This window comes from Musa acuminata, chromosome BXJ1-9 (genome assembly GCF_036884655.1).
Source record: "Musa acuminata AAA Group cultivar baxijiao chromosome BXJ1-9, Cavendish_Baxijiao_AAA, whole genome shotgun sequence".
Lineage (NCBI taxonomy): Eukaryota > Viridiplantae > Streptophyta > Magnoliopsida > Zingiberales > Musaceae > Musa > Musa acuminata.
In genome coordinates this window covers 45504783-45530325 of record NC_088335.1, presented here as the reverse complement: position 1 = coordinate 45530325, position 25543 = coordinate 45504783, and the positions used below count along the sequence as shown (strand labels likewise).

Sequence of the window (25543 nt, the reverse complement as noted above, 5' to 3'; positions counted from 1 at the left end):
ACTTAAGTAATCCTATATTTATCAAATTTACTTTTGTGACAATATCATGGCGACTTCAATTGAGTGTTTATGATATTGCTCTATTAAAGTACAACTATGGAGATGTTATATCATATAAGTTAGTGAATTTATAATAGGATGATTTAGAAGTGATCATGGTAAGTTCGACTTATTATTTGCTGATGGACGAACGATGTGTTGAAAAGTCACAAATGTCACCAATGAGACACATCATAGTATTAATAAGATAGACTTTATTTCACACTACTTAAGCTGAAACCCAATTCAAACATAAATGCCAATAACTGACAGTGGCATCCTTATTCAACATGACACACATAGAGATAGATGGTCAACACCCTCCACATGGGTTGCCTAAGCCAGCATCACGTAGACTCCAAATGCAGTGAGATACTCTGTAGTTGCTTGTCCAAAGAAACCCTTAATCTCGTCATATTCTACGTTGACTTCAAAAAAGGTTCCACCCCCACCTCCATATGGACCGTATGTCTTTCCAAGATTGGTGGTAAACGTGAGCTGAGACACACATGGAAATTCAGAACAGTCGTATTTGACATACCCAGAAACGGAGGTGAGGTATTCATCTTGCATGAGAGTAAACTGCAAGGCAATTAGAGCAATGATACATTTAGCGATTTATATATTTGATAGCAGGTATTAATAGGAGGGAGGGGAAGGCAAAAGAATAGATGCATGGATGGATGGAGGTCGGAGAGGCATGCCTGGAATAGTTCACCGCCGGGGCCTCCATATCTGGGAGTTACGCGAGTGGTTCCGTCGATGTCGAAGGTTATCTTAATGGAGTTTACGCATGAAGCAGCGCCAATGCTGATGCCAGTGATTTTGTCTGCAGGTTCCATGGCCCAACGAGACACGTTGTCGCATGGACATTTGGGGACGCCCCCTCGGGCATGCGCGGCCGTCTTGATATGGTTTGAAGCCTGCACCACCATGCATCATCCATCACAAACCACATAGAGTAAGAATAGAAACTGCAGTACTACATAATAGATAGGCCTCCCTCTAAAGGAAGCAAAGCTATATTCTTTCGGTGGAGGCAGAATATCTATATGGCGTCTCTCTCACCATCAGCGAGCTTATGAATGAAGGAACTCCTCTCACACCGGATGATATGCAAACACACTCGACTCGATGGGGAGAGAGAGGATGGATGGGGGGGTATTTATAGAACCAAAAGGTGCATCAAGTTGTCCAATATTTATGTATGAATGGAACTTGTAACAACAATACAGAAAGAAAGAAGCAGTACCGGTACCGCTTCCAAGTCAATGTTTTACTTAAGTCTGTTGGATTACTTAGAATATGACTTGCATGTTCAGCTCAATCCAAAGTCAGTAGAAATATTATCACTCCATCCTCATCTTCGTTTATAATACGAATGGCTTGCATTAAATCTTTATACGAATGATCCTTTCTTCTACGTGTATTAACATCAAGCAGTCTTTCTTTCTTCTCTGTTTCTTTCCTTCCTTTTCAGTGTAGAAATGTTGTCGGTTCAAACATGATTGTGCGATATCTTAACACCGCCTTCTTACCTTTGAATCCAAACTGGACAAAACAAATGGGGCTGATCATTTTCCACTGCATGCTGATCAGAAGACTCCCAGGAGTATTTTACTATTTTATTTTGATTAAAGAACTTTTAAGAAAAATACTCTTCTAGTCTTTTATTATGAATTTATGTTTGTCTCCTTGACCAATGGGCTTCGGTCATATTTAATTAAAATACCAGAAAAACAATACTATGGGCTTAATCTTCCAAGCCAAACTAGTGAAATTTGACATCTCCACATTAGTATATTTGTCTTGTATATGAAAATAATTATTCCTTCAAATGATCATACCATTGTTCATAATTTTGCAACTTGGAAAGTTCTAGTAATGTAAGTTAAATTTAAACCAATTGTTACCAATCCTATACATGTCCATGGAGATACATGATCATGATTATGTCAACATTTTTGCTATATTTGAATCAAGATTTTAGTTTATATATATATTTTTATCTTCTTAAATATCACAACAACGGTATGAGAATAACAAAGAAAGAATTTTTTTTTTTATAATTTTTACTTTTTTATCTATTATTTTCATATCTCTATCCGTAAAATTGATGGCGTTAGGATAAATAGACCTATATGTTTCACTTTCATAATTATAAGAATTTTAAAATAAATTTTTTAATCTAGATACCAAGATAATAATGTATAACTATAGAGAATAATCTATAATTAATCAAAAAAAAATTGATAGTGAATATTTAATTTAAATCGAGTGAATATTTGATAGATACTTCCATGACATCTTAATCTAAAAACCATTCAAAATTTTATAATGATGATTTACTTCTTTGAAAGAATTTCATACTAACCTGCTAGGGTTAGTATGAAAATTAATATGACTCAAAGTCATTATTTAAAACTTCATAGAAGAATAATACTCTTCTAGTCTTTAATTATGCATTCTAGCTTAATCTTCCGAGAGACGTTGTAGATGATCCATTCCCATCCACCGTACTATTACATCGATCTTGTATATGAAAATAATGTATCCTTCAAATTTGACAGTTGGAAAGTTCAAGTTTGTGAGTAATGGAAGTTAAATTTAAATCAATTATTACCGATTCTATACATGTACAAGGAGACACATGATTATACTAATAGTTTTGCTCTATTTAAATCAAGATTTTAATTTATATTTTTTTTTATCTTCTTAAATATTGCAACAATAGTATGAGAACATCAAAGATTTTTTTTTAAATTTTTATATTTTTACCTATTGTTTTCATGTTTTCATCGGTAACATCGATGACGTTAGGGTAAATGAACCTAAATATTTTATTTTTATAATTATAGAAATTTTAATATAAATTTTTTAGTTCTAAAAACTAGGATAATAAGAAGATCTAACTACAAAAGATAATATATAATTAATTTTTTTTAAAAAATTAATAGTCAATATTTAATTTAAATCAAGTAGATATTCGATGGATACATTCATGATGACATCTTAATCTTAAAAAACATTCAAACTTTCATAGTGACCATTTAAGTATTTGAAAGAATTCAATACTTATCCTGTCATTATTTAAAACTAATATAACATCAAAGTCATTATTTAAAACTTCACGATCATTCTTTAGTCGATCCTTCCATGCATGTACACCAACTCAATTATCCTCTTTGTATAACCAACATGGGACATATTGAATGCACCAAGATTTGAATCCATAAAATGCAGATTGGCATGTATGCATCTCATATCACATAATATATCAGAAATCATATTTTAGCTTTTCAATTATGTCGAAGTATGCACGACTATTGGCTTCATTTGGTCGTATTTTAATTAAAACACACAAAAAGTATGTCTTTGATCTTCCAAGCCAAACTAGCATTATTTATTAGGTTAATAATAATAATATTATTATTATTAATATTAATATTAATATTAATATATTATTATTATTATTATTATTATTATTATTATTATTATTATTATTATTATTATTTATGCTCCTCCTCCTTTCAAATATGACTTGCGACCCCATCCAAATTCATTGTTTGAAATTTCATCATGACTATCGGATTTTTATTTTGAATGACAATACATTCATATATTAGTAGTTTCATCTTAAACCTAAAATGATGTATACAATACAATAGAATGATAAAAATAAGACCATCGAATCAATCTATTAACATCATGACATTTGGCTTCATTTGGTCGTATTTTAATTAAAACACACAAAAAGTATGCCTTTGATCTTCCAAGCCAAACTAGTATTATTTATTAGGTTAATAATAATAATAATAATATTATTATTATTATTATTATTATTAATATATTATTATTATTATTATTATTATTATTATTATTATTATTATTATTATTATTTATGCTCCTCCTTCTTTCAAATATGACTTGCGACCCCATCCAAATTCATTGTTTGAAATTTCATCATGACTATCGGATTTTTATTTTGAATGACAATACATTCATATATTAGTAGTTTCATCTTAAACCTAAAATGATGTATACAATACAATAAAATGATAAAAATAAGACCATCGAATCAATCTATTAACATCATGACATTTGGCTTATACAGATATGAGGTTTTCTCAAGTGAGTGACACACCTACATGTATCTCAAATTTAGTGTAAAATATGATAGTTTTGTTCAAGGCAACAGTCCATAACAAATAAAATGTAGTTTAGATTTGAACTTCAAAAGTGGATGAGCTAAAATATAGAGTAAAATTATAATTCTTATGATTGTATATTTACGTACAATTATTTATACCATATTAGCACTTGAAATTTATGATGCTATGCTTCTTTTCACAATTTCGATCTCTTTTAAAAATTATATAAATGTATATATCTACCCTCCTTGGAATGGTCTTCCACTTATAAGAATTTGTTGATTATAAAAGGCTTATTATGACCTTGAATAATTATGTCCAACATTATTTATCAAATTTACTTTTATGATGAAGTCATCACGATTTCAATTGAATATTTATGATATTGATCTATTAAGGTATGACTATGACGATGTTATGTCATATAAGTTAGTGAAGTACAAGTCTTTCTTTATTATTTTTAATTGATACATTGAGTTAGACTTATTATTACCGGATAAGCACACAGTGTGTTTGAAAGTCACAAATGTTATTAAAGAGACACATCATATTATTAGTAGGGGCATGTAAGTGTAAATATATTTTATTTCACACAACTCACAAACACCCAACTTAAACATTGATGCTAATAACAAATAGTTGCATCTTATTCATCATGGCACACATAGAGATAGATATTAAACACCCACTGCATGGGTGGCACACATAGAGATAGATATTAAACATACTCTACAAGGGTTGGCTAAGCCAGCATCACATAAACTCCAAAAGCAATGAGATATTCAGTAGTTGCATGACCAAAAAAAGCTCTTAATCTCATCATATTTTATAGCAAAAGTGAAAATTTTAAATTTTAATTTTTGATATTCAGATGATAATACTTTTTTATTATTTTCAAGAGAATGTTATTCCTCAAATCACTAAAAAAATTGATGAGATTGAACAATAAAAAAATATTGATGAATTTCCATATGATGTTGATGTCATCGCTAATGATCTTGTAGAATAGACATAATAGATATTTTTGATAATATCTCAAAATAAGAGAAGACCTATTATTTTTTATTATTATGTTGTCATTCTTACTAGTTCTTTAATAAAAATAAAATAGTACAAGACTCACGGGAGTCTTCCGATCAGCTTAAATGCATAATGAATCGTTACAAATCCCATTCATAACAGGTTCATAACAGGTACTGCTGCTGCTGGTTCTCTTTGAATTGGTACAAGTCCCAGTCGTGACAGCTTGATGCACCTTTTGGTTCTATAAATACCCCCCCATCCATCCTCTCTCTCCCCATCGACTCGAGTGTGTTTGCATATCATCCGGTGTGAGAGGAGTTCCTTCCTTCATAAGCTCGCTGATGGTGAGAGAGACGCCATATAGATATTCTGCCTCCACCGAAAGAATATAGCTTTGCTTCCTTTAGAGGGAGGCCTATCTATTATGTAGTACTGCAGTTTCTATTCTAACTCTATGTGGTTTGTGATGGATGATGCATGGTGGTGCAGGCTTCCAACCAGATCAAGACGGCCGCGCATGCCCGAGGGGGCGTCCCCAAACGTCCATGCGGCAACGAGTCTCGTTGGGCCATGGAACCTGCAGACAAAATCACAGGCATCAGCATTGGCGCTGCTTCATGCATAAACTCCATTAAGATAACCTTCGACATCGACGGAACCCCTCGCGTAACTCCCAGATATGGAGGCCCCGGCGGTGAACTATTCCAGGCATGCCTCTCCGACCTCCATCCATCCATGCATCTATTCTTTTGCCTTCCCCTCCCTCCTACTAATACCTGCTATCAAATATATAAGACGCTAAATGTATCATCGCTCTAATTGCCTCGCAGTTTAGTCTCATGCAAGATGAATACCTCACCTCCGTTTCTGGGTATGTCAAACACGACTGTTCTGAATTTCCATGTGTATCTCAACTCACGTTTACCACCAATCTTGGAAAGACATACGGTCCATATGGAGGTGGGGGTGGAACCTTTTTTGAAGTCAACGTAGAATATGACGAGATTAAGGGCTTCTTTGGACAAGCAACTACAGAGTATCTCACTGCATTTGGAGTCTACGTGATGCTGGCTTAGCCAACCCTTGTGGAGGGTGTTGACTATCTATCTCTATCTCTGTGTGCCATGATGAATAAGGATGCCAATGTCTGTTACTGGCATCTATGTTTGAGTTGGGTGTGTGTTTGAGTAGTGTGAAATAAAGTCTATCTTCATCTGTCACTACTACTAATAATATGATCCGTCTCATTGATAACATTTTTTACTTTTGAACACATCGTAAGCCCATCCGATAATAATAAGTCTAACTCTACATGCCAACTTCTAAGTCACCCTTTTATAAACCAAAAGGAATGACATTATCTCAAAAATAAATCTAATAAATCAAGTTTGATTAGATTATTTAAGTTTATAATAAGCCTTTTATAATGCATAGCAGTATCTTGATAACTGTATTGGTATCGACATTGATATAGAGTGGTCTCGTTGCCGTTCTTCTCATCCATAAGAATCACCTGTGACTCTTAATAATGCTGTTGTCCTCTTATTATCTTTTATTTTTATATTTTTATTGATAAATCGATCAAATATAAGGATTAAAATATTAAAGATAATTTTCTACATAGATAATATATAATTAGCTCTTCATTCTCATATAAGCATTATCATGATCATCTATCTGATTGATTATACATGCCATTCCATGATTGCACCAAGCCATCTTTAAATGTTTGGTTCAACCATGTGTAAGCGCCACGTGGATCAAATATATAATGATATAAAGGTAAATCCCGTGGTAACATATGTCTACGATGATAGAAATAAGTCAACCATTCATGTGAGTATTTATTAATGGACGTCGAATAGCCCAACACAAAAGCCCAATATTAGAATAATTAGGCCCAACCCAAGCCCATTAAAATTTGTGCTGCCTCTCGAAGCTTCATATCATGTTGATCTCAGCCGTTAAGTTATTATCTTAAACTAATCGTGGCCGCTCATGCTTCCACGGTAGTTGTTTTATATCGCCGCTTAGAAACGATGTGGCCCTGGGAAGAGGCCCGAGCATAACAATGGCCTCCGCCGTCTCCACCGCCGCCTTCCCATGCCCTAACCCTACCCTCTTCCTCCGCCACCGGCCCTCTCCACCGCCTTCTCTGCTCCGCCTCCCCCACCGCTCTCCGCGCCCTGGAGACCTCCGTCTCCGCGCTCGTGCCACCGTCACCCCCCGTTCGCCCTCCCTCCTATCCGACTCCACCCGGACACTCTCCTCCCTCCTCGCCCTCGCCCTCTCCGCCTCCAAGGCCGTCCTCTCCTGTGTCCGTCGCCTCGCCGAGCGCGCCGCCGCGGCGGCCGCACCCTCCCCGGACGAGCTCGCCGAGCTCCGCTCCATCCAAGGCAACCTGGCCTGGGCGGCCGGGCCCCTCTTCTTCGCCGCGCGCCGGATGAAGCGGCCGTCGGGATACCTCAACACCCCGCTCACCGTAGTCGCGGCGGGGATGGCGAAATGGTTGGACATCTACAGCGGAGTGTTGATGGTGAGGGTACTGCTGAGCTGGTTCCCCAACATCCCTTGGGATCGCCAGCCTCTGTCGGCGATCCGGGACCTGTGCGACCCGTACCTCAACCTCTTCAGGAACATCATCCCGCCGGTCTTTGATACCCTCGATGTCAGCCCCCTTCTGGCTTTCGCTGTCTTGGGGACTCTTGGATCGATCTTGAACAACAGCCGGGGAACGTATTGAGGAGGCGACAGGGAAAAAGTATGTTGATTCATCTCTTTCATTGAACACATCTTTGATTTGTTGGATTATATGTGTCCAATAGCTGCCATGCTTGAATTTGGATTGATGAAGATTACTTAACATTGTTTGCTTGTAGAGAAGTGAGGTGAACATGGATTTATGAATTAAATATACTTGGTTCTTATGCAATTGTTTAGAAGCTCTTCTTGTCTTGTTAAGTATGCATATCTATCTTACTTAATTGCTACTTAAAAAGGAGGATTTATTCTTTGTAGCCACCCAAGTTAATGCATAACTTACTTAATTGTCACCTGGAATGGAGGACGTGTTCTATGCAGTCACCAGTGTGCTCTGATAAAAACCAGAAAAGGAAATCCTTGTTTTATTTTTGTAATATTTAGAAAAAATCACTTCTAAATGTGGAATATAAGTAATCTGCTGATGGAAACCTTCCACTTGAATTTTCTGTATTCTTGGCTGAAAAGGTTGACCCAGTGACATGCCTCCAATCAGTCCAACTGATTCTTGATTCTTGATGTGGATTCTTGAGCTTTCAAAGAGCATTATTCTTTTGTGATCTAAGTGATTGAGGTTCAAGTAATGGAATCAGCTTCTCTCTCTCTCTCTCTCTCTCTCTCTCTCTCTCTCTCTATATATATATATATATATATATATATATATATATATATATATATATATATATATATATATATATATATATATATATAACAATAACAACAATCAACAAAACCGTAAACCCCAACTATTTGGGGTTGGCTACATGGATCTTTTGTCGCCATCTGACACCGATATGATGGGTCGCTATATGTGCGTATAGAAGTAATGCCACGTGCATTGAAATTTTTGAACCTCACATTTACAGGAGCTTAGTGCACTGTGTTTGCCCTATCTTTAAGCTTTCATGTCTTATTTCTGCAAAATAACTTTTAGAAATTATACTCTTATGAAGTACAATAGCCAAGTTATTAGATCCAAGGAAGTCAGTTTCTTCTAGATCGGTACAACAGAGGTGGTACCTATATGTGAACCTATATGTGGATCGCCTTGTTGCTGGTGGTCTGGTCCAACTCAATATAAAAATAAAACCTAAACATCGATTAAGGCTCGTGAATGCGAGCCCTCTTCTTGCAGGCCACATGTAATCAATGTTGCGACTGTTGTCATTCGATGTCATTGTTGCTGTTGTTTGCCTCACCATTGTCATTCGATGTTGTTGCCACCTACTTCCTTGGTAGGCCCTCTTCTCTTCTCTTCTCCTCTACAACTCTCTTATTCCTTTGTCTTCCTCCTCCATTGCCTTCTCTTCTTCTTCTTCTTCTTGCTTCCTTCACCACTTCGTTTTCTTTCTTCCTCCTCTATAGCTTCCTCTTCTTCTATTTTCTTCCTGTTTCTCTTCCTCCACCGCCTTCTCATCTTCCTTCCTATTAATTTTTCTCCTTCCTCCCTCTTCCACTATGCCTTCATCCTTTTCTTTTTTTTCATCTTCAAAACATCAAAACACTAGAATGTATCGATGTACTGTGTCTGTGTCAACAGATTGGTACCAACTGATACACATTGGTTCGGCCAGCAATCGCTATGGGTCCGGTACATGATTAATGTGACTACCACCTATAAAAACCTAAAATTCCATTGGCATCCGTGCCCATTCTATATCTGATTCATATCCTTCTATATTCTAAACAACTATGGTCACAGAATTTACAGCTTCTGTTTTTCATTTTCTGTTTTAATGTAATGTTTTCTTGTATGGTAAACCTCATCACTTCTGTTGCAGGACGTTGAGTAGATGAGCGAGTTTCTTGCAGGTTAAATGATGTTCGTGTCTTGTTTTCCAGGTAAAGTTATCACAGAAGTGCAATATAAAGTGTCACAGGTAGCAAGTAGATCATGATCAACATCATTGGGTTTCGTTGGCGAGAATCAACTCAAGGTTAGATGATGAGCTTATGTTGGTATTGTATCCAGATGCACTCGAAGACATGGAAGCCACTCTGTGTATGGTTGTGTTGCTTGGTCTGTCCCCCAACTGTTTGTTTGAGCATATCATGAATTGAATCCTTATAATACCTTTTTTCTTTTAATGAATTATTTTATACATATATAGCAGTGTATTATGGTCTTGTTGGATGAAGAAATGGAACAACAGACTTGATTCCAATCAAGCAGTGATCACAAGAGTCAATATTTTGCAGCTTCAACAAAGGCCACAGTGACGGGTGGATGAGCTCATGGGAGCAATTTTGCAAGGTAAAGAAAAAGAAACTTGGCATGCACTTCTGGATGCAGTTAATATGAGAAATTATGTGGTGGAAATTAATGTATAAACCATCGAGACTTAAGAATAGCTGACCAAACTCCGGAAATGTTCATCTCCTCCCCTTGTTTGGGATTTGGCCGGAGGATTTTTTCCTCTTCTGAATATGAAGCTGTTAGGTCGTTTAGGGGTGACGTTCTATACTTGATCCCTGGCAGCCAAACTTCCGATCGATGCTGGAGCAATTCCAAAGTGCACCGGCCTGGATCCGTCTTCAAGAGTTGCCGGTGGAGTATTGGCACCGGAAGGGGGTGCTGCAGATTGCTTCCGTTGTAGGCAGACCCCTTCGCTTAGACGAAAATTCCGTCTCGATGGAGAGGGGAAAGTATGTGTGGGTTTGCATCGCGTTGGATCTTTCACTCCCTCCGAAGAAGCAGGGAGTCTGGTTGGGGTTTGAAAGATCCACCGCAGCTTTATACTTAGAACTGATACGGGCCAAGATTGCTGTCCACATTTTTCATCTCATCAACTCATTCAATAATGTAAAAGTCTCTCACGGAGAGAGAGAGAGAGAGAGAGAGAGAGGCGAATCAGTGTGCTAATTGGCTTGCTAATCAGTAATCTAATTATGTCCTTCACAACGTTGGCTAGTAGAACTCCTAGCAAAGCACTTTTAATGCAAGAGTTCACCCACCTCGTGCATCTCGGTGAGGACTCTCTTGGCCTCTTAGGGTATTAAGCATACGAGGAATATTGGCTGAAAGACCAGTAATATAGGTAATCATTAATTATGTAATATCATGCTTGATGATTCTTGACTCTTCACACTGTCACGAGGTCAATCGAGAGCATATCTCTTTTTTTTATAGCATAAGATCTTATATATTCAACTCGGTTCCTCTTTGACCGTAGACATATTGTGCTTTTCAATTATCAAGTCAATAGTGTCTCGACCAACAACTAGCCCTCCCCCAAAGCTCAAGTGGAGGCTAACTTGGTGAGTGTATCAGCCTCGACATTTTCTACAAGAGGGACTCATAACACATTGAGTTGGGAGAAGCTACGAGCTAACCTCCGTACCTCAACAAGGTACTTTGCCATAATCATATCTCAGGTTTCGTAGCTCCCTTTCATTTAGCTCACAATCAGTTATGAGTTATTGAATACTTGTTAAGTCTTAGACCTGAAACTCTCATGCGAGTTAGAGCCTTGATAGAAGCGTTTCATATTCGACCTCATTATTGGAGATTTTGAATTCGATCTGGAGAGCTTGTTCATACACCTACTTGTTCAGGGCCTTCAAAATAAGTCTAGCATTATCCCTTTCCGATATGGTGGAACCATCCACGAATAAAGTCTATGCATAAAGGGTGTGACTATCGGACTCAAGCGAGAGAGTTAGCTCTGAGATAAAATCTACCAATGCTTGAGCCTTTATGACAATCCTCGATACATTTCAAATATCAAACCTACCCATCATCTATATACACCTTCATATTCCTCCCAATCTAGTACTTGAACATCTTATTCATCATCCTTTAGTATGTCGTGTCCATATTTTTCAATCCAAATAGCATAACTTGATAGCAATGTCTCAATCTATGATAAAAGGGGTATGTTCTCGATGATCCTGTAGTGTTATCTTTATTTAACTATATCCCAAGAATGCATCCATATAGGTTTGGAGCTAGTAGCGTGATGTAGTATTAACCAACTAATCAATCTAGGGGAGTGGGTAGTTGTCCTTCCGACATGCCTTATTAAGATCGGTATAATCAATATATATTCTTTAATTTTTATTAGACTTTTTAACTAGTATAACATTAGCAAGCCACTAGGGGTGCTGCACCATAGCAATAAAGCTCGGTCCTAATAGCTTATCTATTTCATCACTAATCGTCTACGATCGATCAGGAACAAACATGTGAGACTTTTGCTATACCATCTGAGCCTCGAGAGAGATGTTTAGGTAGTGCTAGGCTATATTTAGGATGATTCCCAACATGTCTCTTAATGACCATGCAAATACCTAGGTATTCTCCTTGATAAAATTAATGAATTACACTCGCTTGTCCTCAGGAAATGTTGCCCCGATTTGATAATCTAATAAGGATGGGCCTTGTTATGGGGTTCCTTGATCAGTGGCTCTATTAGCTCCATATATGGGAGGGACTTGGCAAAGTTTTGGGGGTTCATCGATAGTACTTCGGGCCAGACCTTATTCGACAAGAGGATTGCCATTAGATATCACTGACTTAACTCTCTCCAGTTGCTTATCGACTCTCTAACATCGATCTTTATTGAAAATTTCATCATCTTATGATAGGTCATACCACTACCCTCAGCCTATTAAGCATGGGTCAGCCTATAATCGCATTGTATGCTAAGGGGATTTCAACCACTATGAATTTGGTCATCACGATTTTAGAGTAGAGCTCATCCTTAAACATGACATGTAGGCTTAAAATCCTGAGAGGGGAGATAGAGTCGCTAATTTACCTATGCCATAGGGGTGAGATCGTTAACTTAGAGCCCAAGTTTTTGAAAAGTATTAAAATAGAAGATATCAGCAAAATTACCTATGCCAATCATGACTCTCTTTACTTAGGCATTAATCATCCCCATGGAGACCACTAAGGCATCATTATGGTTTAAGTCCTATACTCCATCTCTTCTTTCTTAAAGGTTATTTTCAAGTTATCTTTAGATCTCGAGAGCTTTTTAATAGTAGCTTGGGTGTAGGCTTTATAACCTGAGAAGCTATCTCCTCCTAAGGTAGGTCTACTAATGATGACATCAATTTGTGTCTCCATTGACCCCTAAGGTCAGGGCGAAGGCTCCCAGTGCCTCCAGACAAACCTCCATAGGTCTCCCCAACAAACGAGTTCCTCGATTTACTCCTTCAAATCGCAACAGTCCTCCATGTTGTAGCCATAATCAACGTGGAAGTGATAGTACTTATATTTGTCTCTCCTCTTCAATAATATCTTCATCGGTTGAGAGTCTTTCGAGAGCCATTTTTTCTTTATATGTAAAAAGACTTCGGTTCTAGTCATATTTAAGGAAGTCGACTCAGACCTTAAGTGAGGGAACTCAAGTTAGTCATTTTTTCTTTACCATGGTGACCTCTGGGTCGGGGCTAATAATAGTCACTCTTGTCTTAGCCTTTTACATGTCTCCTCTTACTTACTTGAAACTATTACCTTCGCAGTAATATATTGGTTGGCCTTCTGGAGCACCTTGAGTATCGTTGTCAGTGGCCTCTCCACCAATGATTAGAAAAAGTGAGAGAGCTTGAGCTCCATTATGAAAGCCTATATTACAAGTGATGGACAAGCTTCTTACATGCCTTAAATCTTATTGGTGAATCAAGCGATGAAGTCGAATAATGTTTCTTCCTCCCCTTACCTAAGTTTGAGAAGCATTACTACTGATGACCTCGAACACATATTCCTGAGGATGCAGAGCTCAAACTCCTTTGTGAGCTGAGCAAAGGAGTCGATCAAAAGGGGATTCAAGTGAGTGTACCATTCTCATGTTGTGCCTCTTAACATTGTTAGGAAGGTACAGCACATCAAGACGTCCAAAGTATCGTATAGTAACATTTGGGTATAGAATGTGGTAGTATGATCCATCGGGTTGGTACTGCCTTCAAAGGCCTCCAATGACAAGAGGTAGAAATTTGTCAAGACTGGTTCATTCTAAATGTTCTAAGCAAATGGGACTCGACCCGAGATAGGATCATCCAACCTTCTCTCTTTGGATTGTTAGAACTCTCACTACATCTCTTCTAAGTATTGGTCTATTTGTTATAGTTGGATCCTAAGGGAGTTATCCATTGAATTTGGTAACTAAGTTTTAGATTCAGGTAGAATAAAGTGGTAGTGCAATAGTGCACTAAATTCCATGGTTGGGAAGCAGGGTGCTCCCTCAACCGGTAATTCTATAGGCCTCGAAAGATCTTAAGATGCTAGTATCGTGTTAGGCTATAGGATCCCGATGGGCATCGGAGCCGATGGAAATTGATGTATTGATCATGATTAAGATAGTGTGTTGCTTGTTGGTCTAAATTAGGTAGGTGCTGGACGATAGCCTACATCATGCCCATTAGCATATACACCTACTGGTAAGGTTTGGGAGCACCTCAGTATGGATGAGTAGGTGACTCGATGTTTGTCCCCATGGGTGAAAGGCCGAGATCATTGAACAGACGCCAGTACCACACTAGTGTTTATGCCAAATTGGACATATCCATGTGAGGGAAGGATGACAGCTACCCCATTTGAGTAAAAGTATTATAGGTCAAAGGGAGGGCCTCCTCATTGGAGCATTTGTTGGGAGAATTTATGGGTAGACATTCCTACAACATAAGACCATAAATCTAGGGCAAAAAATATTATGAAAAATTATTATTGATGTTTGAGTCAACCCGCTATAGTCTAAACTCAAGAACATAGAAGTGTCCAAGGTGATGACTAAGGTGGCTTTGAGGTGACTTCAAGGTCGAAGTATCGAGCTCTCGATGCACTACCTACACTAAGACCAAGGTCGAGGGAAACTTTTCGACCCAACGCCTCATACACTCAAGTTAGTGATCGAGGTCTCCTAGTGGGTATAGGTTTTTTATCGGAAAGAAAGCCCTCTGACATTGTATCGGAGATTAGCTTTTATACATGGAATTAGAGGGGACAACATGTAACCGTCCCAACGTCCCCATCTTGATATTTTATCCATGTGGGTAGCATGGGGGAGACAGTTTTGAATGACCTATTTTAGACTATTTTCTATGCGGGTGGATGGGTGGAGAGTGACAGCTATTTTATATGTCGGATGATGATTGACCAATAATATATTACGTATCATATATTTACGGTATAGAATGTTAGAAATAGCAATCTCATTAATTGTATACTGAAGCCTGTATTATATTGTTCTAATTAAACTAATGTGTTGACTTCTCTTATTTACCTAAAAGCAGAGTTGAATGACTGTATATATAGTATAGGAAAATAGCAACTCTACACAATACTATTTCAGATGAAAGAAATTTGTTGCAAAAGAAGATGCACCAAAACCTGAAAGAATTTGGACATTACCAACAATCACTGAGTCTTCATATTTGTTTGTTCTTCAGCATGACTCTTCTAGTTGATTTGACCAGGAGTCTGCTCATGGTCAACATATAACTTTGACCAGAGGTCAACCACTGCTAAGTCCGCATTGGTGTTGACTTGTATTACTTTTTCCAATCAACTATGTGGATGTTGACGATAAGATCTCGAGGAAATTTCTTCATCTGAGTTTGTGCAGCTTCAGACATTTCACGACATCATCTTTATTTGGGAGTTTCCAATCAACTATTGCCTTCAATCTCCTGACTTTTACCAAGAAAATGTTGTGTCATCTGGTCAAAGGAGTTCATTCTAAAGGAGGATTCATTCATACATCTTGACATCACTTCTGGTCCTCTTCATGTACATTGATGACTCTGTTTCTGGTTGCATGAATTCATACCATACATTGTAATAGTGGTGAATCCATTCAATGCCACAAATGTAGACACTCCAAATATTCTAATGAAAAGATATTGCTGATCACTAGTGATTCTTGAAAGCAAACAACATTGATGACCACAGGTTACAATAATAATCTGATGAACTAAGTTTTGCCTATGAGCTCCATGAAATTATGTGATTAATTTCCATCAACATAAATATAACCAAAAGAAACTTATCGAAAAGTAAGAATATTTGTAGTTGTTTCCCAAAACATACAAACCTATGCCAAAAAAAAACAAGATGAAAATAAACTTTTCCCTGCATAAGAAATATTAGTAATTCCACTAATGCAGACACAAAAATTCTTTTGGATCATTAACAAAAGTTATTCTATTAGCTTTCTGTTCCATGAATGTCATTGCCATTCACATGCAGCTGAATCAAAAACATTTATGTAGAGAGTGGCCATTTAAGGAATTTTCCATGATCCAATACTGACAACTATGTTTCATGTTTCATCAAAGTTTTCTGTCATCCGACTTCTGGGCCATAGGAAAAATCTGAACTCTCTTCCATTGTTAGTGTAGGACTTCCAACCACACACAAAGAAGAAGACCATTTCAACTGATGCAATTCAAAGACAACATTGCCTTGCTGCTTCCTTAACGTATGCAAAGAGTTCTCTATCCGGGTCAAACACTTCAATAGATTTGAACCGCACACTGATGGCAGATTCTATATATGCATCCCCTTCTCCATTCATCTATGCATCAAGTTTCCTCATCCACCTACCTCATCTTTGTTCTTGCTTGAAGGCATTAGCAACAGCAATGAGTTCTGTGAGGAGAAACCTGCCCGAAGTGACAGCCATAGTCTTCATCTTGCTGCTCTTCAGCTTCCAATCCCCTGCGGAAGCAACGCGATTTGGGAAGATGGTGATTCTGGAAATGTTCCAATCACTGCCAAAAGGCGACAATGGATCTTCTGTTCCTTCAAATTGCACCAATGGATCCAGCGGCGGCAGCGGACCGTGCCCGCCCGGTCATTGAGCTTCATCTTCATTGTTTTCACTCATATTTTGTTTGATTCCTTTTGTCACCATCACTGATTTGGGTAAGAAGAAGCATGTTTTGCATGGAGATGCTGTAATAATTCTAGAGCTTGAGATTGTAGCATGGACTCATTTGGCAATATCCATCCACATCCTTATAGAATAATGAGAAAGATATTTGTTTGGATCTTCAACAAAAATAATCCCAGTTTCCATCATATAAGATTTTGATGTGTTCGATTAACTCTGATGCTAAAGCTGAAGTAAACATAAGTAGAACTGCATGCAGACTGATCAAACTCAACTATAACAATGATAGAGAACAGCTGCATAAAGGATAATATGTTTGAGATTTCACCTTTCAAGTACATTGACAAATGGTGATGCACAAATAAAAATTGGTCTTAAAATTCCCAAAAAATATTACAGCAATAATCATAGTGGCAATGATAGGTAGTCTAGTAGTAATACCACCATGAATGAGTTTGAATGCCAGATATATTTTGAAAAGCCAGAAGATTACAACTTTCTCTCTTCCATGGTGGATTGTAAAGTTTAGCGTCTACTACTCATCCCTCGAGAATATAGGGTAATCAAAATTTGTTCCCATGTCAGAAAGGCATGACAGGAAGTTCCAAAAGAATCTTGCCATAAGGAATATCCAGAGCAAGAACAATTGCTTTGAAGTTCCAAAAAACCTAGTATAATTTAGCAGTTTGTTTGGGGTAATCGTTTGTACACAGTACAATAAGCTTGAAAGTCTCATGCAAGTTACAGTACTTCGATTTAGCAAGTCACACATCATAGCTCTCGATTGAGATGAATGCTTGTATCGATCTTCTGTGGAGCATCTCTACATCTTTGTTTCTTTCTGCGTCGGAGTCATCTACCGCAAAGAAAGGTGGTAGATCTCCCCAGGATCACCCCAAAAACTATAAATAGGCAGCTCTCATCACCACTATAATGTGGTCCAAAAAATTCACGTATCCAAAACTGTCATATAATCAGCATTCTGAAAGTTCAAAAAGGAAGATAAGATTGAGATTACAAATTAAATGCACTCATTCAAACAGAGACAGCAGAGGAAAAAGAAATCTTACTAAAATAGCTAGAACTATTGCTGTCTATAAGCTGTTCTTGCTGGTAGGAGAAGAAATCTTCCCTCCCACGATTCTCTCAGCATATGGCCCCTTGTCATGGACAAATTTAACAGATTCCGACAGCCTATTTAGAAGGTTCATCAGAGCAATTACTTCATTTCGTTGGAGCTGCAGCTGAAAGACCAGCAAAGATCCACCATTAATGTGAGCTATGTGATTTAAATGATTTCCCAAGACCAACCAAATATATAAAAATACAAGACCAGAAGAACCCTGGAGAGTAACTACAAAAACATAAATAAACTTTTGCAAGATAAAAAGGCTCTTAAGTTGTTTGACGTTGATGGAATTATATGTCATATTACCAGAATTCATTTTTACTCATCAGTTTACATCAGAACTTCATGATTTTAGTACTTAGATGATCCCAAAAAATTTGGTTGATCGACCACAACTTTTTTGGGTTGTTTATTATATTTTCACAACCATGTTCTCCACTCAAAAAAAAGAAGAAAAAAACATACACACACACAAGCACACAGAGATTTTGTATGTTGTCACATATGATTAATGATCAAACTAAGCCCACTTTTGCTAGTGCAAACATAAGCATCATCTTAGTGCATAACCATTGTAATGAAGAAAGATATGTACCTGCTGATTAATATAGTTTTGGTGATCAACAGAAAACAGAATCTTCAAAGCTGTGCCCAGACCAAGAATCTGAAGTTTCCCCCAAAGGCGGCATTTCTCACATCCAACACAATCCATCAACGCACTGCAATTGATTATGGGTCCCATCAGTTTGATGGTTCTAGCTTTTACAATCATAATATGCCAAGTTTAATATTTAAACCTGATATTTCTGAATTGCTTCTGAATTTGCTGCTTCAGTTCAGGCCCACTCTCACCTTGCCAGAGTTTGGCCTCATCAAATGGCAGTGGGCAAGCAGTTTGTAATTTGGGATTGTAGACTAGTTGCCTCACTAATGATTGTGTTTTAAGATCTTCTTCTAAGTTGCCTGTGTTATACTCAGCCTGTTCTAAATAATCTGGAGCCTGTGACACATAAAGAAGAAGGATGATGTGATAGATACACATGGATCCAGAGAAGCGCTAGTATAATAACCGAGATCCATATAGCAAGTAAGACTAGAGACAAATGAAAAGATGCAGAATATACACTTTGAAACAGCCTCAGCATGCATCCGCATTGAAACCAAAAGATGAGAGTAACAGAGAACTGTCAAAAATGCGGATGGCAACACAGATCCATTAAGCATCTGAAACTAGTGAAAACTTGAAAGATGCAAAATATATCTTTGAATGACTATTTATGGAATAATGGAATTTGGTTGCATAATTATGAAAAGACCAAGCAATACAAGGAGTTCAAAGTTAGTAATTCTTTCTCATCCTTGAACATGCATAAGAAAAATTATTATGATTGTACAATATAAAATTTTAACATTGATAATGCACTAAGTGAAATGAATTTAAAATAATTAACTAGTATTCTTCTGGATTCATTTTGGGTAATAAACCCTAGATTAGCATCATGCAAAAGAGTCACCCAAATGAAGAAAAGATATAGAGGAAAAATTATGCTAGGAGAAAATTTGAGAGGTATGACAATATTGGTTATACAAACCGGTACACAGGCAGAGAAGGAGGCGTTATTATATAAAAATAAACATATAATAAGTTAGGGGCTAAAGAACCTTTTCTTTTGTGAAAAAAATAAATTGGAAATAAAATCACAGTTTTGTAAATTTATATTAGGAAAAAATCCTAACATTGTAATAGTATGTGGCCTCCTTTACATACACCATTAAAAAAGAAATATAAAAAAGTTCAAGGTTTTGAGAGAAGAAGTGGAAAATCATAGAACTTGAGAGAAAAACAGATACAAAGGCAAGATATGACTGTTGGACTATTTGAAGATGTTGCACTTGACAGAGACAAATGGTTGGAAAGTATCCATATAACTAACTGCAAGCAAGTTGAGAATAAATATTGTCATCACTGGAGCAATGTGATGCAGTAAGTGAAATGTTTATACATACCATGGAGAAAATTTTTATGTCATGACAGTAAAAATATTAATTGACTAGTAAATAAAACCTATTGATACTATGGAGTAAAGTATGTCCATCAACAATACTGTTGTAATTAATTGCACAAGGTGGTGGTAAATAACCCCATCCCATGGGTGTACAGGTGATGTCAGTTTGAACTCTGATAAAGACATTCAGATTCTCATCCTGGTTGTGCTTAGGACTGAAGATGGAAAAGCAGGGTCTGAGTTCGAAATAGGGATGGATTCCCCATTATTACCCCAGTACAAACTATTGGTCTAAAGAATAACTTTCACTTTGTAGTAAACTGTAACTATATTAATTCCACCAAAATTATGAGACAGCATCTTGACACAGTTAGCAATAAAAACTAACTTAAATGCATTTGTTTTGGTAACTAATGCCTCTCTCTCCATGTGTGTCCGGGAGACATTCATAAAATATTTAGCATCATATCAACTAACACAAATGATTCATTCCAATCGTTTATTCTCATGCATCAATGAGCATGCAAAGTTACACCAAGGACATGGTAAAAGGAACTATACATTCAAAATGTGCAGTGGAAATGTCAAAAACAGAAAACTATAACAGCAGCAACAAGAATAGACATGTTCTGATGAAAGACAGAAACCTCATTGTGCATGTTACATGACATAATGCTGATATTAATTGGATACATCTTGGAGATATGTTGAATTCTTGAACGAAGTCACAACAACCATGATAAATCATGATGAGATTTAGGGATCACTGCATAGCGGTATCAAGTGTTTTTTCAAAAGGAAGAAAATGCAACATGCAAGAAAATCACCTTTGTAACTGCCCGGAGAACAAACAAAAAGGTGAAGTACAAGTTTCTCACACGCTCTGGGTGCTTCAGTACTCGATCATACAACAACTCAAGATTTTCACCCCACTGTGATCAAGAAAAGAATTGAAATGTCATAAAACCTATCCCAAAAATAAGAACATACAACTAAATGCACCCTAAACATGACTAATAACAATGCAGAGCATAAGCATGAGTTAGGAATAACCAAGTTGTCAGTTTCATCAAGGAGATAATCAGAAGCTATGTGAACCGAGATGGAAGAATGCAATCCTGAAATCAGCTTGTACAAGACCTTTTTCTCCTGACAAAATTCTCCTGATGGATCTGAAAATATGAGCACCAATAAGAACATTAAAAGCTATAAACTTAGTAGCCTAGTAAAAATGATATGCTGATACATGACTTTTGCAACATCAGGCTCAATCAGTACAACAGTAACTTTGGTGGCATAATTAACGATAATCAGGGAATGAGATAATTTCAACAGAGATTGACTTCCAGGAAACTGCTGGAATGAAAATAGTCAGGAGGGATTGAGAAACATTAATGACTAAAAACAGTAGGAAAGGCTTAAGAAAAATTAATGATAAAAAATAGTCAGAAAGGTTAATTAGATAGCAAAGTGGTCATTGTAACCAAGATGAATAAACCTACTACAAATCAAACAAAAGAGCATATAATATACATAAGAAAAAGTCGTATAAGAAAAGTTGGTCACTTAGATAATAATGTACGAGAAAAGTTGGTCACTAGAATAAGAGTGTGACTTTTAAAAACCCAAAAATCAGCATTGAGCTAACATTTTGGGCAATTTTCTGTATAGATAGTTTCCCATATCCGCCTTGCTGAAGGGCCAGTGTAACCAGTGTAGCGCTCAGGATTAAGCTGAAGGTTCACATATGTCATCTCAGCTGCACCAAGAAGAGGAAAAAGTTGAACATCAATAATCAGTCAATATGATGAAACTACCACAAAGGTATAACAATTATCTCAAACTAATAAGATACCAAGCATACTAGATGCACTACCATTATCAGTCTCATCATCATAAGTCCATGGATTGTCGACTTCAATCCACCCTCTGAAAATCTTATTATCCAGAGTGCGATCAACAGTAGCCTGTGGTTTTCCCTCTTGACATTTTAGATCATCAGCAGAAAGCCCATGTAAAGGTTTCTTAAAAGGCTCTGGAAACTCGCTTTCTGGACACTCACAGACACTGCAATCCCGAAGACGGCACATACCATCGTCAGGCCAGAATGGGCAGTCACACCATAATTTGACCTTCCAACGCCACAACAAAGCAAAATGACAATTTAAAAAAAAGCAGAGCATTCGTTTTACAACATAGCTAAAATTAGATAATGAAATAAGTATTATAAAAATACCCATTTAGACCAATAAAATGCATTTTTAATTAGAATAAAATCAGACATCAGAGAAATTTTATCCAGCACTACTTGATAAGCATTATGCAAAAAGTCAATAAGAAAACCAAAGCATCCATTTACTAAATTATTAAAATGAAATAAGCATTATGAAAATGCCCATTTTGATCAATACAATGCAGAATATATTATAACATATTCAGATACTAAACAAATATTTATCTTCTCCAAGGCATCCACGACTGCTTGATGGACAAGTTAAAGATAATCTATCTTCTCTAAATAGCACGGAAGGATAAGTGACAAAATAGCACAGAAAGATAAGTGATAAGATAAAAGTTATAGCAGTTGAACACTCATGCAGAGATCTTAAGCAACCCAAAGAACTACTAAATACAATTACAACCAAAGCATGCAGCTTCTCAGACACCAAAATGTTCAATCATGATCATTTCTTTTTTTCTTTTAAGAATATCATGATCATTTCAATTAATCTTGCCAAGTGAAATAGAAGATAGACTACAAAAGTAAAGGCACCATGATATCAATCAAAATTGAGATTGTATTTATGTTTCATAACTCAGAAAAATCAAGGATATATAAGAAAGTAAAGATCAACTCTTTATCCTCTCAGCTGATCTAGCAACCTGAGAAGGGAGACTCAAACTACAAAAGCCAAAAGAAAGAAAATATTGCATCTCAAGTAAGCTGACATCATGACTTATCTCCTCTATTATTAAAATATACTTTGTTTTGACAAAAATATCCCATATGAACCCTAGCATAAAAAAGATGTGTATATGCTTGACTGCTTGTGGCCACTTTCATCAATATCTTAACTGATTTTATAATCTATTATTCACTCTTAGATATCCTATGTTTGATAATAAATCTAGGATGGCGATATACCACAATGAGGAATGGAAAACAACACAGGAGCCAGAACAAGAAAGGGAACCAAAGCTATGTGAAGCAAATATGGGAGCTCAATTACAAGAAGATCAAATGAAGACTGTATGTTGGTGTGGATGGGCTTACCCAAGCAAATAAGAACAGTTTATACAAGTGTACCATTTAAAGCATCAGTCAGAAATATCAGAGATAGACATTTCACAAAGCTTATCTGTCTTCGGAAACACTGGCACTTAAACCTCATAAGCCTTGCATTTCATCGAATAGAAAACCATTTAAATTATCAGCCAAACAACCACACTGAATATATAGATGATGTAATTTGTAACAGGTAACAAGTATCAAGATATTGTTGACCCTGAAAACACCAGTACTTTTTCGATAGTATCAATAAGTCTGGAAATGCCTACTCAAATGAACATTGATTAAGGAGAACATGCCTTCTAGTTGGGCTAATGCTGGGATTAAAAAAATGGTGAACCACTGATTCGGCCACCTAGATTTACGTAGAACTACAGGAGACAGAAACAAACAGATAAACACAGGAAAAAATACAAAGCAATAATTTATCAGGAAAGCTTTTGCAATGAACTTTCTGTACATTCCCGTTCCACTTCAAGGGATCAATTTCTGTTGGTTTCTTCTCTTAGTTATAACTAGAACTTTCTTAAGAATTAAAGAAAGATAGAGGCAGATGCAACCTTTTGTTCCCTTGTCTGTATGTGTTGGTGGTGGTTTTAAGAAAAAAACATCAAGAACATTTCACTAAACTGCAGACAACTAAGCTCAATAAATGTTCCACATTTCTTTCTTCTGTGATGACTAAATTCCCTATTTCTTTCCTTTCTGATCAGATCAAGAAAAAAAGGAAAACAAATTTTGAGACTTAATCATATTAATGATGACAATTCAATCCATATCATTATGAAAATGTTCACTTGCATAAATATATGAAACGACTAATACTTATGCATCCCTAAAGCCCATTCTCACCGACAGCAATAAAACGAATCACAAGATATGAAAAAAACATACTATAAGAATTGATAAAAGAATCAAAGCCACCAATCAGTTACCTTAAAATACCGAAAGAACGGGGTAGTGACAAGATCCTGTAGTATGGGATGTAACACTTCCTTATTAAGGGAATCTACGGTTTCGTAGTCACAACAACAGTCCTCCACAATGCCGGTGTACTTCCTCGACTCCTGATAAAATGAGCCCAAATTTCGACTAATTAATTAACATAACAATCACCAAGACTCCATTTCGAATCGATTTTCAGGGAAAAGGACATCAAGATCGGATCTTTGCAAGGGAAGGAAGCGGAGAGAAGATTACGGTGCATTGGCAGAGCTTGCTGGTGATCCCGGAGAGCGGGTTCCTGGGGGAGTTCCTGGAGGTCGCGGCCGTGGCGAGGAGGACGGCAATCAGCGCCCCAACGACCCAACCCCACCGCCACCTCGTCCTGCCACCGCCGTTCCTCGCCCCCTCCATGCTCTGAAAACCCTAGAACGAGCCTCCCTCTCGAATCCACCTCCAAAACGGGAAGGGAAGATTAAACCCTCGCTAAATTAGAGACGCAACAAGAAAGCCTCCGAAGGCGGTGTCGCGGTGGCCGACCGCAATCATCAACGACGGAGTCGGTGTGACGAATTAAATGGAGCGTTGCATCGGACCGTCGTCGCCATGTAGTGACGTCTTTTCACGTACCCGTTTACCTGCTACCCGCCCCACGAGTTATTGCCGCTAGTGGGACCCAATTAGAGAATTAGAGAAGTGGAGCATCAGCTTGTGGTAACGTCAATTGTATGATAGAAGGCTCCAACTACCACCATATCAATTTAGATTCGGAATGTTGCTTGACCAAGACAGACCTAATGAGGTGGCCGTGCCAAGTCATGTTGAGCCCTAATAAGAGATTACGTGGATTTTATGAGGTTTTCAAAATGTATTAATATTATGGGGATTATGACACTGCATGGCGATGATATCTTATTCTCATCCAACAAACATCGGACTTATATATCATTAATCGAACACATCATCTTCACTTCATCGTTCGTTCGACATGACATGTTGAGTCACAGAAAAAAATTTATTAATAATTTTATTAGGTATGCACCCGATATAACTTTCACGCCCAATACAATTTTATATGCCTAATACAGTTTTATACAATTTTATATGCCTAAGACCATACATTATTAAGAACCTTAATTGACTTCGAATTGTTATGCATGTTTCATAACCAAAATATAACTTAACAAATATATAGTTTAACCTTTAGCAACGAAGAAACTATTTTGAACCCAGATCACAAAGAAAACCAGTTTCCATATTGACGCAAGGAAAATTATCCAAAGCAATATGTGCTCCTTGGACTTGAATTCCCAAGCCATAAACCAACAAGATCAACACAGAAGTATCATTCTATCAGTTTTTGC

At 37.1% G+C, this 25543-nt stretch overlaps 4 protein-coding genes across 6 annotated transcripts; 2 read left to right on the top strand and 2 right to left on the bottom strand.

Annotated features, from left to right (window-relative positions):
* Nucleotides 1-234: 234 nt before the first annotated feature.
* Nucleotides 235-1164, bottom strand: LOC135594382 (jacalin-related lectin 3-like). The gene is made up of 3 exons (XM_065084766.1): nt 1108-1164; nt 744-962; nt 235-621 (listed from the first exon to the last, which is right to left on the bottom strand). Exons 1-3 carry the CDS (start codon nt 1108-1110, stop codon nt 376-378), a joined length of 468 nt encoding a protein of 155 aa, XP_064940838.1. The 5' UTR covers nt 1111-1164; the 3' UTR covers nt 235-375.
* Nucleotides 1165-5486: 4322 nt separating this feature from the next.
* On the top strand, nt 5487-6455 carry LOC135594381 (jacalin-related lectin 3-like). Its single transcript, XM_065084765.1, has 3 exons — nt 5487-5557; nt 5703-5921; nt 6044-6455. Exons 1-3 carry the CDS (start codon nt 5555-5557, stop codon nt 6287-6289), a joined length of 468 nt encoding a protein of 155 aa, XP_064940837.1. The 5' UTR covers nt 5487-5554; the 3' UTR covers nt 6290-6455.
* Nucleotides 6456-7251: 796 nt separating this feature from the next.
* Nucleotides 7252-10079, top strand: LOC135593786 (ylmG homolog protein 1-2, chloroplastic-like). Of its 2 annotated transcripts, none has more exons than XM_065084059.1 (2): nt 7252-7974; nt 9816-10079. In XM_065084059.1, exon 1 carries the CDS (start codon nt 7285-7287, stop codon nt 7954-7956), a length of 672 nt encoding a protein of 223 aa, XP_064940131.1. In that variant the 5' UTR covers nt 7252-7284; the 3' UTR covers nt 7957-7974; nt 9816-10079. The 2 variants fall into 2 exon arrangements, with proteins under 2 accessions (XP_064940131.1, XP_064940130.1); XM_065084058.1 differs by having other exon boundaries at nt 9755-10079.
* A 7035-nt stretch (nt 10080-17114) lies between these two features.
* Nucleotides 17115-24743, bottom strand: LOC135593785 (endoplasmic reticulum oxidoreductin-1-like). Of its 2 annotated transcripts, none has more exons than XM_065084056.1 (10): nt 24438-24743; nt 24173-24304; nt 21804-22080; nt 21597-21707; nt 21002-21120; nt 20776-20880; nt 18740-18942; nt 18538-18661; nt 17884-18057; nt 17115-17795 (listed from the first exon to the last, which is right to left on the bottom strand). In XM_065084056.1, exons 1-9 carry the CDS (start codon nt 24591-24593, stop codon nt 17908-17910), a joined length of 1377 nt encoding a protein of 458 aa, XP_064940128.1. In that variant the 5' UTR covers nt 24594-24743; the 3' UTR covers nt 17115-17795; nt 17884-17907. The 2 variants fall into 2 exon arrangements, with proteins under 2 accessions (XP_064940128.1, XP_064940129.1); XM_065084057.1 differs by having other exon boundaries at nt 21825-22080; nt 24438-24741.
* Nucleotides 24744-25543: the final 800 nt, after the last annotated feature.

Excerpts from the sequence above, each read along its gene's own strand:
- LOC135594382 (XM_065084766.1), bottom strand. Across the intron at positions 622-743 it reads CCGGCGGTGAACTATTCCAG|TTTACTCTCATGCAAGATGA; the intron begins GCATGCCTCTCC and ends ATTGCCTTGCAG.
- LOC135594381 (XM_065084765.1), top strand. Across the intron at positions 5,922-6,043 it reads CCGGCGGTGAACTATTCCAG|TTTAGTCTCATGCAAGATGA; the intron begins GCATGCCTCTCC and ends ATTGCCTCGCAG.
- LOC135593786 (XM_065084059.1), top strand. The coding sequence starts at position 7,285 with ATGGCCTCCGCCGTCTCCACCGCCGCCTTCCCATGCCCTAACCCTACC.
- LOC135593785 (XM_065084056.1), bottom strand. The coding sequence starts at position 24,593 with ATGGAGGGGGCGAGGAACGGCGGTGGCAGGACGAGGTGGCGGTGGGGT. Across the intron at positions 18,662-18,739 it reads AAGCAATTCAGAAATATCAG|TGCGTTGATGGATTGTGTTG; the intron begins GTTTAAATATTA and ends AATCAATTGCAG. Across the intron at positions 18,058-18,537 it reads AAAACTATATTAATCAGCAG|CTGCAGCTCCAACGAAATGA; the intron begins GTACATATCTTT and ends CTGGTCTTTCAG.